The following is a 14,912-nucleotide window of genomic DNA, read 5'->3' as shown; positions in this document are numbered from 1 at the left end:
AAGAAATAGTCCAAGGAGAAAAATAGTCCAAAATATATTTCCATCAAATAATAATTACCTCTCATCCATTTTTAAACTTTAAAACTCCAAATTCAGGCCAGCTTTTTGTCGTAAAATATACATATATAAGTTGTTTACATTTTCTTTCTTCCTTAATTATATTTAAAAGAGAAAAAGTATGACACCCAGATTTCTCAGTTGCTGATTCGTAAACAAATCCCTTTTATTGTAGTAATTTAAGCCAAACGATAAGATTTAGACAGAAGTAGGCTCGCTGGTTAAGGATATTTTTTAAGAAGAAAAAAAAACGCTTCGCTTTTTTCCAGTACAGCTTGCTGGAAGTCCTGACTCCATCTTCAGCCGATCGGCATGCCTTCTTATCTCAGGGATTTCCTGATCAATTCCAGCAGCCGACAGCTCAACGAAGTCCTGTGGAAAATCTGATCGGTTCTCCTATACCTTGGAGAACATTTAAGCCAGTCAAAGTTTCCTCTTGGCTGGCTTTTAAACTGAAAAAAGCTTCCTCTGAGGCAGAGATCTCTCAGAGACAGTCACCAACTGAGCACTCACTTCCGGGAAGTCACTAAACACATTTTTCTATGCAGCTATGACTAATGTCCTACTGGGAGGAAGGGCAGAATATCAATTGAATAATTAAATAATGTACACATTTTTGCATGCAGTTTCTACTAATGTACTGTAATATAGTTTTGTATGTTATTTCCACTCATATATTCATTTTTTGCACACTTTCCCCAATATATGCATTTTTGCAAACATTGTTAGTGCCACAAAAGGGGTTCAAATTGCCTCTCCCTGCTCATCTTCTGCGGAGGAAGACCTGTGTTCCTCTATGTTTGACTGTATGTTTGTGTGTGCATGTGTGTGTCAACTGTGTTTCTGTGTGCATGGCATGTGCACTGTGTACTACACCCACGTTTAGCCACAACCATCACTGTCATGACGTCCCAGGAGGGTTGACCAAGGGTGGTTGTGGTCCTCCTTCCTCAAAAAATATGAGCCACTCCTGTGTTAGTGTGTCAGTTGTTAGTCTGTCTGGAGCACTCAGCTGTTTATTGTCATGCCTACTTAGCCAACATCCAGGTTACATTTTGGCAGCAGGGTCTCTACATAGGAGGGGATGTTGTGGAGCAGGAAATGGACACGGTTGTGTGTGTACCATCTGGACAGCTCAGTGCCCTCTAAGTGAGCCTGTGCTCTTAGGTGCAGTGGAGGGTGTTGTCCCGTTACCAGTGTGGAAGTAAAAATTGACTGCCAGTATGGGTGGCATTTGTACATGGAATGGGACGGGGTGGTGTTTTGTGCTTCATTTCAGACAGTCTGTGGCCAGCCCTGGCTGTTTTGTATTTTATTTTCCTGTTCAAGTTAGTCGTCATTACATCTACATCGCCAACCAGTTTGGGTCCAGGTTATTTAAAGAAACTCAGGAGGGGGAGGAAAGGGCCTGGGGAAGAGAGAGAAAGAAAGAGAGAGAGATCTGGAGGAAAAATTACTCACATGTCTCTCAACACACGGCAGTCTATGGGCATCATCCGCCTTGCAGCACTGGGCAGCAGCATCCGTGAATTGCTTTGTGTACTTCAGCAGTTCTTCAAATGTCAGCTGGGGAGCCTTCCTGGTGTATTGGGTGAGGACACTGAAAGAACCATGACCCAGGAGATTCTAGTCAGAGAACATTTGGGAGGCTACCCCTGTCTTGGGTGGTTTTGTAGTAGCAATGGTCAAGATCTCGGAGAAAATTGCACTTCCCCAAGATGAGAGAACAAACTGAGGCGTCTTTTAGGATGCATTGGTGGGACGATGGGAATGTGGCCATTGGAAGTTTAATTCAAAAGCACTTCTCATCCTGACAAAACCTCATGTATGTGCCTGCCCAAGCACACAGACCAGCCTGTATCCTGTGTAGCAAGACAATTTTCACTGGGTGGGCAGACACTGAAATAGGGGGGCAGAAGTACACGGGCATCAGTCAATATAAAAGCAGTTTCTAGTGTGGTGTAGTGGTTAAGATGTTGGACTACGACCTGGGAGCCCAGGGTTCAAATCTCCACACAGCCATGAAGCTCACTGGGTGACCTTGGGCCAGTCACTGCCTCTCAGCCTCATGAAAATCCTATTCATAGGGTCGCCATAAGTGAGAATCGACTTAAAGGCAGTACATTGATTTTTTTCTGGGGGAAAACATTTTCATAGGTAATGAGAAAAATAAACCATACTGTATGCATTTTAATTAGGAACTATGACTTGTGAAATTTACAAAAAAGTAAATAAATTTAGAATGCAATATTTTCCACATGCAAAATAGCTGTGTAAATAACAATGACTAGGAAGTAAATGTATATTGTACAAATCATCCTACCATAATGGTCTGAACTGTTTATAAAGTCTAATGTGCCATGATTTCTCTGCAACCTTGTAGAGGATCTGTTCACTTGAAATTCCATCAGATACGTTACTTTCCAAAGCCAAGATTACTAATGAAGCACTGAACTGTATGGTGTGAGCACATATGTCAAAGTTGAGAATGAATTTTCATGCACAGCTGTAGATGCACCAAAGGTGAGTCCTGCAGCATACAAAGTGTACATGCATGGAAAGGCTTCCTTGTAAAAGTACAATGTGTTATTAAACTCATGAACTGTGAGTTCAGTTCTCCTGAGGCAGCTGCTTCCTGGAATTAAGTACCCTAAACATCAGAACATAAGGAGAGCCTGCTGGATCAGGCTAGTGGCCCATCTAGTCCAGCATCCTGTTTTCCAGGTGGCCAAACAGATACCCATAGGAAGCCCACAAGCAGGACCTGAGTGCAAGAGCACTCTCCCATCCTACAGCTTCCGGCAACTGGTTTTCAGAAGCATATTGCTTCTGACTATGGTAGCAAAACTCAACCATCATGGCTAGTAGCCTTATCCTCCATGAATTTGTCTAATCCTCTTTTAAAGCCATCCAAGTTGTTGGCCATCCTTGCCTCTTCTCAGAGTGAATTCCATAGTTTAACTATGTGCTGCGTGAAGAAATACTTCCTTTTGTCTATCCCGAATCTTCCAATATTCAGCTTTATTGAATGTCTACAAGTTCTAGTGGTTTGAGAGAGGAAGATATATAATGGCATTATGATATCAGCAGTTTTATTTTCAATTCCTGATGATCCCTAGCATGGAATTTGCCTTTTTAACAGTGCTGCACACTGGGTCAACATGTTCATCAAGCAATCCACTATGACCCCGAGGTCTTGTTGCTGGTGAGTAACTGCCAGTTCAGACCCCATGAGCATTACAATTTTTTGCTCCAATATGCATAATTTTACACTTGTTTACATTGAATTGCATTTGCCATTTTTCCACCCATTCACCTAACTTGGAGAGGTCATTTTGGAGCTCTTTGCAATCCCTTTTTATTTTAACAATCTTGAACAGTTTACTATCATCAGCAAATTTAGCCACCTCATTGCTCATCCCTAGGTCCTTAATGAACAAGTGAAAAAGCATATGTCCCAATACTGATCCTTGAGGGACTCCACTTTCTACAGCCCTCCACTGGGAGTACTGTCTATTTATTCCTACTCTTTGCTTCCTGCTACTTAACCAATTCCCTGCTCTCCTTTGCGATGCCAAGAAAGCAATTAAGAGAAGATTCACTTTAAAAAATAAATGAACACCTATAAACATCAATGTTCACAAGGAAATGATTGACAGTATATATCTCCAAGCTACAAGCGCACACAATCTCTATTCCACAAAAAGGGCCTGGGCCAGCCAGCTAACACAGCTTCTGATGGCTCTACCAGCAAATCTTGCACACCATATTTTGGTAGTACGTAAGTTGACATGAGAAAAGTTAAATAAGGTGAATTATTTATAATTATCAATTGCACCATTGGGTGGAGCTATAAAACTGTTGCAACTAAGGCTCTAGCCTTCAAAACCACTTTGAAATGGAAATGGGATGAAAGGATTGCAAGGAAATGTTTTTCAACATTTAACAAACTACAGAAGAAATGCCCCCTTAGACACACAATATTCCAGCTCCCCATTGCCTGTGCTTAGTAAGGTCTCATTAAGCTTCCTAGTCCTTGGAAAGCCAGATCACTCACTTCTCTGCTTCTTCTCAGGTCCTGTGCTGGAGTAGGTTGGGCTGCTGCACGGTCTAGGCTTCACAGCCTAGGCACATCCACCAGATGCACTAGTAACACCCACCACCTACAGAGACTGGCTGAGCACTACAGGGGAGGAGGATATGCTCTGTGGTGTGTAACAATACTGTCCTCCAAGCCTTTCCTCAGGTTTGCCAATTCCCTTCCCCATCCATCGAGATTTGTGTTGACTTCATTCACACTTTTAACTCTTCTATTTGCTGTGTTTACATTCCCTTGTTAACTTTGTCCTGCCTCTCTCTTTGGATGTCTAAACTGTATTTTTACTGAAGTTTTAAGTTACTGCAATGCTAGAAGTCTGAAGAAATTTTATTGGGGGGGCAGAATTATCATTTGGGGTGGCAATGCCCCCTCTCCTCCCCCCCATCGCTACACCTCTCGGTACACAGTTGGTGGAACTTCATATAACTTAGCTGATACTGAATGCCTGACACAGATTTGGGCAACACAGCTAGATTTATTATTATTATTATTATTATTATTGGGAGACAGCCATTTCTGTTTCTTTCTCTCAGCAACCTGTTGTGCATCCTGAGTTTAGTGAACATCTGGCCCCTATTCCAAGCTAGAATCTTATGAGAATAAAAGCATACTTAATTTGGAAGAGGTATTCGCCTGCTTTCTCATAGAGATCACAGTTTGTCTTAACCACTTCTAGGATGTCAGCAATGTGTTTTTGGAGTTGTTGTTCCTGAAAGAAAGTGGAAGGAAATGTATAGTGTTGAGATGGGTAAAGTTATAAGAAGGATTGTAAGGTGTCTGACTCAGTAACATGCCATTATATGTATAAGATTATAGGGTGCTTTCTTGAAGGTAAAGTTAACTGAGGATGCACAAAGACAATTGTTTTAGAAATGACTAAAGATGGAATTGTAGGCCATCAAGAGACTAATATTAGGTGATCAAGGAATTTCAAATATAAATTCATACTTAAACATCTTTTATAATAAAATATATATTTAAATATATTTTATTTCAATTTATACATTTCTAAAAACATTTTGGCCTAAATTACACGTTTACAACATATTTTGGTATCGTTTTTGGTATTGTATCCAAAACATTCAGAAAATTGCAGACTCCACAGCATGATTATGTTTTGATCTGTGCATTCCTAGGAGAGGTGTGAATTAGGTCATCTTGCTTAAAAAATGTGCACCTTACAAAATTCTCTTCTGTCCTTACTACAATGTGGAATTTTATTTCCTCTGCAGTCATAATTAAAGATCACCTTGAATCTCAAATTCACTCTCCTTTTCCTGAAACATCTATTATCTGAACATAGCCAATGGCTGACACGGAAGGCTTTCTTTGGCATAGCTCAGCACTGGATGGAATTTGCACTGTATGTTTGTATTCTCAAGCATAGGCTCTTGAATATGAGGCTGTGCTCGATTCCCTAGAAGCAGCAAGATCAGACACACAGGGGCAATGTGGAGGCAAGGAAGAGCTATAGCTCCATGATAGAAGAGCATATGCTTTCCATGCAAAACTTCCTACACTCCTCATATCCCCAGATAGGCCTACTAAACATTCACAATCCGTCTCTTGTTTATCACAAAGCAAGCACACATCCACTGCGTGAAGATGAAACATTACCCACCCCTTGTCCAAGGCACTCTACAGTATTATCCAGCGCACAACACTTATCCAGCAAATCCCCATAGCCTTTGCCAAGTCTAACAATAAGCTCTGCAGATAACTCAGGATGTCTCTTTCCATACTCATGAAGAAACCTGAAACAAAGGAAAGATTTCCTTAATAGGTTATACCAATGACAACTACAACAGTAATACATGTTTAAAGGAGGGATGGGGTACCTTTTCCAGCCTCAGAGCCACATTCCCTTCTAGGCAACTTTCTGCGGGCCGCTTTCCAGAGGCAAAAGTGGGTGGAGTAAGGAATGTAAATTGTACCTTTGTAAGCTAGTCTCTATACATACAGGCATACCCCGCTTTAACGTTCGCAATGGGACCGGAGAGTATACTTTAAGCAAAAATAAACTTTAAGTGAAGCAATTGTCTTCACTTGTACTGCATGCAATCACCACTAGATGGCAGCGGCATCATGCCAATAAAGTGTACGTTAAGCGGGGTATGGGGACGTATGGAGCATGTATGTTATAGCAAGGCGACGTTAAGTGAAGCGACGTTAAGTGAAGCGATGTTAAGCGGGGTATGCCTGTACTTACAGACCCTTCTATGTTCCTCATTCAGGCATGCTGGAGGCATTAAGTTAAAGGGCAGATTCTGCCCAGACAAAAACACTCAAGAACAGAGTTGTGAAATGGGGCCAATAGTGGGCGTGGTCTGGGTAGAGTCCCAGGGGCCAGACAGAGAGGCTTGTATAGCCACACTGGGCCTATGGGCCTGAGGTTTCCCACTCTTGGTTTAAAGAGTTCAAAACACTTCAAATATCTCAGCAATCCATAGGGCAGTCCCGTATATTGGGTATTATAATCCCAATTCAGATACATATTGAAACTTCAGCAATGTTTCAGGAACTCCAAACCAAAATCTTTTTTTATTTCCAGTTATTCTAGAAACAATCTTATATGATTGTGCAGCGTAATTTCCAGGGAATTCTTATCACCCTGTTTTGAAAGTGCATCGTAGGACAGTCATCCAATGGATCTTTAGTTTTAGAGAAGTTTAGCACACACACACACTCAAAATATAGAAAAGAAAAAAGAATTACACACAGTTGTGCCACTTCATAACTGTAAGTTATGGTCCCAGGCTATGGTCTGAAGGCACATAAGGCCAGCTCTCTGCTGAAGCTAAGCAGGGTCAAGTCTGGTCAGTGCCTGGATAGGAGACCACCTGAGAACCAAATGTAAGCTGCCTTGGGTTTCATGAAAAGAAAGGCAGGGCATAAATGTAATAAATGAATAAATAAATAAGTTACAAACTGAAATAACACACACACACTCCCCCACACACCCCATGTCACCATTTCCTTCCTGTTAATATTCATTAGACATAATGGTCTCAGAAGGATGTACACTTTGGAGAGCCATACAAAACATGCCACCTTGCAGTTCTTTGCACCCCTTTTGAACTGAAGCTGTATGAGATGAAAGTGTATGAACCAATCGATGCTCAAAGATCTGCAGTGGGACGTTACTCCTCATGCTTTCTTCTGGGTCATAATCTAGATCTGCTTGAGTGGAGGGCTCCTTTCTGTGGAAGAGCCACCACAAATACCCACCATACATCATCAATACTGGCCTTTTCCCAGATGGTTACATTTTGCTTATCCACTGGGGATATTTGATGTGTTGTCCTTGCTGGCTTCTTCATTACCTTTTCAATTATTATGCTCCTGTTATCTTTGATAAATATTTTAACAGAGTTATTTTACATTGTTTTAAACCATTGATTTTTACTTCTTTTCTACCATTTATTTTTGCCACATTGGCCTTGGGCTATTTTGGAAATATGACTCCATATTCATCACAATTATGATGGATGATGTCTGATTGCACCCACCTACCCCACACACAGAGCAAAGGACAAATATCAGATTTGGTCTGTGCACTGGTATCCCAGGTGGTGGTGGGTGGTGAGCATTTTGAGTCTACAGAGTGGAGGAAGAAGGGTGAGATGTTACTCCTATGTCAGTCATGGGCTACACTTCAGGAAGACCATTAAGTGCATCTGCCTTCAGTAGTCATAAGAACATAAGAAGAGCCTACTGGATCAGGCCAGTGGCCCATCTAGTCCAGCATCCTGTTCTCACAGTGGCCAACCAGGTGCCTGGGGGAAGCCCGCAAGCAGGACCCGAGTGCAAGAACACTCTCCCCTCCTGAGGCTTCCGGCAACTGGTTTTCAGAAGCGTGCTGCCTCTGACTAGGGTGGCAGAGCACAGCCATCATGGCTAGTAGCCATTGATAGCCCTGTCCTCCATGAATTTGTCTAATCTTCTTTTAAAGCCATCCAAGCTGGTGGCCATTACTGCATCTTGTGGGAGCAAATTCCATAGTTTAACTATGTGCTGAGTAACTTCCTTTTGTCTGTCCTGAATCTTCCAACATTCAGCTTCTTTGAATGTCCACGAGTTCTAGTAATATGAGAGAGGGAGAAGAACTTTTCTCTATCCACTTTCTCAATGCCATTCATAATTTTATACACTTCTATCATGTCTCCTCTGACCCGCCTTTTCTCTAAACTAAAAAGCTCCAAATGCTGCAACCTTTCCTCATAAGGGAGTCGCTCCATCCCCTTGATCATTCTGGTTGCCCTAGTCAGTCAAGCTTAGGTGCTTTCCAAGGTATTAGGCAGATTCTAGCCTTGCCTATGTACCTAGTTTTCCTCTTCCTGCCCCAGCTTGCCACTTCTTTTCTTGCCTGTCCTTCTCTCTCTTGCCTCTCTACATCTTGGTTTAAGTCCTTCTTAGGGAGACTTATTTGCCCAGACAATACTATGCAATTGACTTTCTCTAGCTGACCTCCACTTTATCTCATTTCAACTCCCTGTTATGCTTGATTGGCTATTGCTCCGAATTCGCAACGGAGTTGGATTAAAGAATCTCTATGACATACTTTGCCTGGTGAAGAGTCTTGTTCTCAGTGTAGTGTTGACATACTTCTTTGTTATCAATGAACTCCCTGACAGTAGGAGACAAATCTGCAGGCTTGTCATCATATCCTACATTAGCTAGACAATTGGCTCGTTGCAACAGGCCCTCTTCACAACACTTCTTCACTTTACTGGATATAATGTCTTGAAGGGAACAGGTGTACGTTGACACCTTCACCTGTAAGAAAGGAGGTTCACAAACAACTGGTCATTTTAAGATAACAGCTTTCAACCTATGATCTGCAGAAACCTGGATTTCCTTGAAAGTTTGTCTGGATTCCTTCATAAGATCCATAATGGCTGACAAGCTTTCCTGCAAGATTGCTTTCATATTAGAGAATACAGGATTACATGGACAAGCAGTATGACATGAGATAAGACAGTTTCCTCTGTTCCTTTGACATTGATGATCAACAACGTAGTGGTTAGAGCGTTGGATTAGGACCTGTGAGACCAGAGTTCAAATCCCCAGACAGCCAAGAAGATCACTGGACCAGTCACTATCTCTCAACCTAACTGACCTGAAAGGGTTGTTGTGAGGATAAAATTGAGGGGGGCAAAGAGTATAAACCACCCTGACCTTGAAGGAAAGGTCAGATATAAATGTAACAACAACAACAACAGCTGTTGTTACACCTGAATCCATAAAAATCAGGCTTGCTCAAGGTGATGATTAGTAAGGTTTGTGCCTCTCTTGTTCATTTCTAAGATTTATTATTATTATTATTATTATTATTATTATTATTAAATACCCTTCTTCCAAAGGAATATTTCAATACTAAAATAACACAGATTAAACTTCTAAAAAGAATTTAAAACCATCTTCGGAAAGCAGTCTAAAACTCCTAAAACCTACTGTCAAAACTGATAATTTCAGGGTGGCCAGGAACAGGTCTTTTAGCCATCAAAGGCCTAGATAAGCAGGAATGCTTTTAAATTTCTCCTAAAAGTTAATAATGAGGGAGAATGATACACCTCACCAAAGACGGTGTTCTACAAATGCCGAACCACCCACAAGAAGGCCCTGTCACAGGTTGCCACCAAGCAGGCTAGTGTGTTGGCAGTCTGAAGACAAGTGTTAGCCAAACTAGAAAGCAAGCAGGCAGTTGAAGAGGAGCTCAGACTGTGCCTGATTACTGAGATATTCACTCTAAAGAAACAGACCACAATCAGCAGCTTTGTAGGCCCAGGTGGAATCCAATTGGCCCCAGGTGTCATGTGAACACAGCTGAGGTGGATGCAGAAATATCACCCTTTGGACAAACATGGTGGTGTCACTGAAGTGCAGCAAAGAGTAAATCAGCACCTCACCCTTCTGTTAAGCTAACACTGTGGTACAGAGTAAATCATTGAAGCAACCTACCAGAATCCTCTGAGACTCATGGTGCCTTAAGCACAGAATGATATTTTATTGTGTGAGCCATCTATTAGTCTCAACTTTAAATCATTTAATCAAAGGCACATGTTAGAGTGATTCTCACCATGATTTCCTGAGACCAATGACCCTTTCAGATGTTTGGTCCACTCTTCACTAGTGCTGGGGAATGCAGTCCCTTCCATCCATCTGGAGACATCCGCAAAGGGCTCACATGCATATGGTTATAGCATGTAGAGAGCTTGCAGACATGTTCCAGTGTGTGTGTATAGCATAAGGATGACTCAGAAATACCTTCCCCATCCTACACTGATTCCTTAAATATGTGCACGTGAGCCCAAATATCTGGGGCTTGAGCTGAGTGCCTTGGGTAAAGTTATTGTCCTGCTAATTCCCTTCTCATATTAATTTCTGTCACATGTCTCACCAACCACCCTTGCAATATACCCCAGGACCTCCATGTGTTGGCATGCACCCTTAGCCATGGGCCCACTCATGCTCCTTGGCAGCTTGCCTTGGCTATTCATCCACCACCACTACCTCCCTGCACTGCTGCCTCCCCTTGACAAATTCCGCCAATGCACAGCACACCTAGGCCACACACTAGCCCCAACTAGGCTGCCACTGCTGCTGCTTGCCCATCACCCCATCTAGGCTGCTTGCCTGCCACTCAAGTGCTCACCTATCTGCCAAGCTTGCCACCACCACCTTGCCTGCTTGCCAAAGTGGGCAGTGGCAGGTGCAATGAGTGTTGTGCAGGTGAAGGGGATGGAAAAATCCATGCTGCAGCTTGCTAGCCCACATGCTCACTGCTTGCTTGCTGCTGCCACTGCCACCTTCCTGCTACCTGAGGTGAGCATTGGCAGGTGGAGTGACTGGTGTGCAGGCAAGGGGATATATATATAGCCCTCCCCTGCAAAAAAAACCCCCACTCTCCGTTAAATCAGGCTGCTGTGAGATAAAGACAGCATGGGAAGAAAACCAGGAGAGGATTTGTATGTGACAGGTAAGGATGTCAGAAAATTCTAACAAAAATGGAAATGACAGTTGAAATTGCTGATATTTGCTTATTCACCCCAGGTCCAGAACAGAGAACAATGCAGTAAATACTGTCGGTATTCCCTGTGGCTACTGCTTTCAGTCCACCAACAATATGCAATTGATTACATTTTTCTACATTTGCATTGTATTTCCTTTCAATTGAAATGAATTGTGTGGGGAGCAAAATAAATAATGGGGAAGGGACGTAGCTCAATGACAGAGCATCTGCCTTGCATGCAGAAAGACTCAGGTTCAATCCCCGTCATTTCCAGGTAGGTCTGGGAGAGAGTCCTGTCTGAAACCCTGCAGAGTATAGATAGTACTGAGCTAGATAGAACAATGGTCTGACTCAATATAACACAACTTCCTATGTTCTGATGTTCCTAGTGTGGAGCAACATAAAGACAATCTAATTCATGCAATTAATGAATGAATTACACAAGGTATATAACTTTGTTACAACAGGCAGCAAGATGAATAACATTGTTTTTATGACCTGCAGCAGAACAGAAACAGGGCTTCATGTGATGAATACAGGGCAGAACTGAACACAAATGGAGGCCTTCTTACATTCCTAGTAACTGGATTGCCCACTCAGTTATGGCGGGGAAAACAAATTCCTGGTCTGAGTATATACTATTATACTCAGGGACATCCTGTTTCTAAAACCAAATAGTATGCTGTTCCCCACCACCATCAGATTCTTTCATTTGGCTCTGGTTGGTACATCTCTGAAGTCTAGCTTGCTAGCTAAACAAGCAAATAAAGAAATGGAAGCAGATGCTGCAAGCCTGACATCTCCCTGGCCCTGACCTGCTAGAAGGAAAGCAAATGCCAAGGGGCTGACTTCTCTGAACAAGAACATGCTGTTGGCTTGAGGTAATTTCAGTGAAATTAATCCCTTTTACCCTGTCAAGTGCACACTCCAGGGTATCACCCTTGCAGCACTCTGTAAAGGGGTGTACAATATATCCAGCAAGCTTGACAACTGTAGCAAAATCAGCCTTGGGCAACTTCTGGCTCAGCTGAACAATTTTCCTGGAAAAAAACAAAAACAGACAAAATGTTTGGATTGTTTCCAGAGAGGTGTCATATGACATCTAGGGTTTATTCCCAGCAGTATCGGCAGCATAATTATACTGTGCCCTATAATGTGACTTTTCTTTAAAAAGCCTTTCAGTCCATTTACATTCAGGACTTTGTGTTTCTTTTTGGTGGTTCCTCACAAGTAGATAAAAGCTGCAGGAACTGGCACTGGCTGCAGAATTTAACACTCTGAGAACACCAGCTTTCTTCCTTTCTGATTTCTAGAACAGGTAAGTTCCTAGCCTATATTGTTTAAAGGAGTAGACAGTGCCATCATGCAGGGATATACATCAACATTTCTGCCACTCTCTAGAATATTTCTTAGTTGAACATCTATGTAGGTAATCTTTCCCCAGGCAGCCAAACTTACATAGCTAACAGGGTTTTTTCTCCATACTTCCTCAGATCAGAACAGATGGCCTTCTGCCGATCAAAGTCTGCTCTCAGATGCTGTGTGACAGCTGTTGCCTGTATAATAACAATAAAAATAACAATTATTTATTTATTTATTTATTTATTGGATTTATTAGTCGCCCATCTGGCTGGTTGTCCAGCCACTCTGGGCGATGTACAAAGCAAAAACATCATAACATCAAGTATTGAAAATCTAAACAATAAAATGGAACCTAATTCTGTTCTTGTCCAAAGCCTCCTTACTCTTGCCCGACAACAACAGAGTAGACCCAGTAATGGTGTTAGTGGAGGACAGCAACAGTGTATGGGCTGGGGGCTGGTATAGGCAGCAGTGTGAGGTTCCTGCATGATGACAAGGGATACAGGCCAGGCAGTTCAGGGGAGCTCCGCCCGGAGCTCGTAAGTCACAGTGAAATTCAACTTGTCCGTGAACCATGCAGCGGGCCAACACCGCAGCCGCCGCCCATCAGGAACCTGCCGCTGCACATTCCCGCCCCACCACTGCTACCATGTTCCAAGTCGCCAGCCATTATTACCATTACCATTACCATTAATACCATATTATTGTTAATAATAATAAATCAACAACAGAAAGAAGGAAAATTCATTGATACACAACTCATTGATAAATGGTGCATCATCTTAATCATCTCTTGCCCAATTGGAAAACTATGCTCTCTGAAGAACCCCAGATTCCAGCATTTTGAGTTCTGTCCTAATCAACATCCCCAGTACAATGGAACCTCCAAATCTGGGAAGGAATTATGGGAGGGACTGTACCTCAGTGATAAAACTCCATGCTTTGTGTGCAGAAGGTTCCAGACTCCAATCTGCCATTTCTTTTTTAAAAAATCAGGCTCAGAGCTGGGGAAGGGAAAGATTGGTGCCTGAAACCTGCGGAAGCCATTGTCTGGATAACCAGTTTGGGACTAGATGGACCAATGGACTGATCAGATATAAAACAGCATCCTACGAACTTAGCAGAGGTAGATTCTGTAAGAGTCAAAGACATTATTCGAATGACAATAAAATACCTTTTCTGTGAAGCAGGCAGCCTTGTCAGCATCCTGGCAGCAAGTTGTCAGGACCTCCTTATATTCTTTAGCTTTATCCAAGATAGTGATGATCATTAAAAAGGGGTATCTTTTGGAAACCTCATTGACATAACTGCAACAAAAGGATGCCTTTAAGTAACCTGGGCTGCAGTTTCTTACAGCAAAGGTTGTGGTGCTCTTTATAAATAAAGCTGCTATTAAGGAGATGGAGGATAACCATTTATCCAAGAAGAATGACAGGGCAAATAGATTCAATTTCCCACACAGGAGACCCAAGCTGCAATTGTACACACAGGCTGCTTAAATCCCAGGGGTTTCAACACAGTAGATTGTGACAATATCTATGCTTATAGCATCCCATATCACTCCTTCTCATAGCAGACTCAAGCACTTCACTCAGATGGCTATATAGCCAATGTAGGGCTACTGAGAAGCCAGAGGGGGGTATCAGAATGCTCACAAGGATACCAAGATTTGTGCAAGCCCATAAAATAAAACAAACCACAAAGCCCTATGGGGGAATCCCCCCCCCACACACACCAGTCTAATAAGGATTGAGCATGCTTAGCAACCATAGAATAGGTGGGAAAAACATTAAAAAAGAAAAAAAGAACAGAAAATGGGTGGGAATGGAATAGGAAACACTGGAAGAGGGCATGGTTGACTGGGTGGAATTTGGATAGGGGAAGGTTAGGATACCTGGGAGTCTGGCTGGGCAGAACACTAATGAAGGAACGTCAGTGTCCCACTTGAGTTTTGACAGCTCATATGAAAGGAGCACACAGTGTCTGCTGTGATCTGATAGCTGATTTGCAATAGAAGGTGATACATTGCATTGCAATTTCATTCATCCCCCAAAGGACAACCAATACATCAAAGGGATAGCATGAATCAATTTACTTACGTGGCAATCACGTGCTTTGGGTTATCTTGAAATGCTTTGCAGCCGTCCTCTGGAGTTGGTTTTTGAAAGGGAGGAATGAATCCTCGAGTTCCATTTTTATGGGATAGAATACATTCATTTCTTTCTGGATCGACTTTACTGCAACACTCAGTAAATCCATATTTTGCAGCAATTTCTTGTTCGTGACACAGTACATCCAGAAAAGCAGTATGCTGATTGACAGAACCAGAAAATTAATTAAAAATACACTCACCTGTTTACTGATTACAGTTAGACTAAATAT

The 14,912-nt window shown here is 42.3% G+C and overlaps 1 protein-coding gene across 2 annotated transcripts in view; it reads right to left on the bottom strand.

The window, feature by feature from the left end:
• LOC133365966 (albumin-like) overlaps positions 1-14,912 on the bottom strand; it is a 37,573-nt gene that overhangs the window by 8,061 nt on the left and 14,600 nt on the right. For both annotated transcript variants that reach the window (XM_061588487.1, XM_061588488.1), the window contains exons 4-11: positions 14,630-14,841; positions 13,705-13,837; positions 12,627-12,724; positions 12,079-12,208; positions 8,718-8,932; positions 5,778-5,910; positions 4,768-4,865; positions 1,519-1,657 (exon numbers count right to left, since the gene is read on the bottom strand). In XM_061588487.1, the coding sequence (XP_061444471.1) occupies positions 1,519-1,657; positions 4,768-4,865; positions 5,778-5,910; positions 8,718-8,932; positions 12,079-12,208; positions 12,627-12,724; positions 13,705-13,837; positions 14,630-14,841 (1,158 nt within the window). The remainder of the gene's footprint in view (positions 1-1,518; positions 1,658-4,767; positions 4,866-5,777; positions 5,911-8,717; positions 8,933-12,078; positions 12,209-12,626; positions 12,725-13,704; positions 13,838-14,629; positions 14,842-14,912) is intronic.

Source organism: Rhineura floridana, chromosome 11, assembly GCF_030035675.1.
Source record: "Rhineura floridana isolate rRhiFlo1 chromosome 11, rRhiFlo1.hap2, whole genome shotgun sequence".
NCBI classification, from domain to species: domain Eukaryota; kingdom Metazoa; phylum Chordata; class Lepidosauria; order Squamata; family Rhineuridae; genus Rhineura; species Rhineura floridana.
The sequence above is the reverse complement of the archived record's forward strand: the minus strand, read 5'-3'. Positions and strand labels throughout refer to the sequence as shown.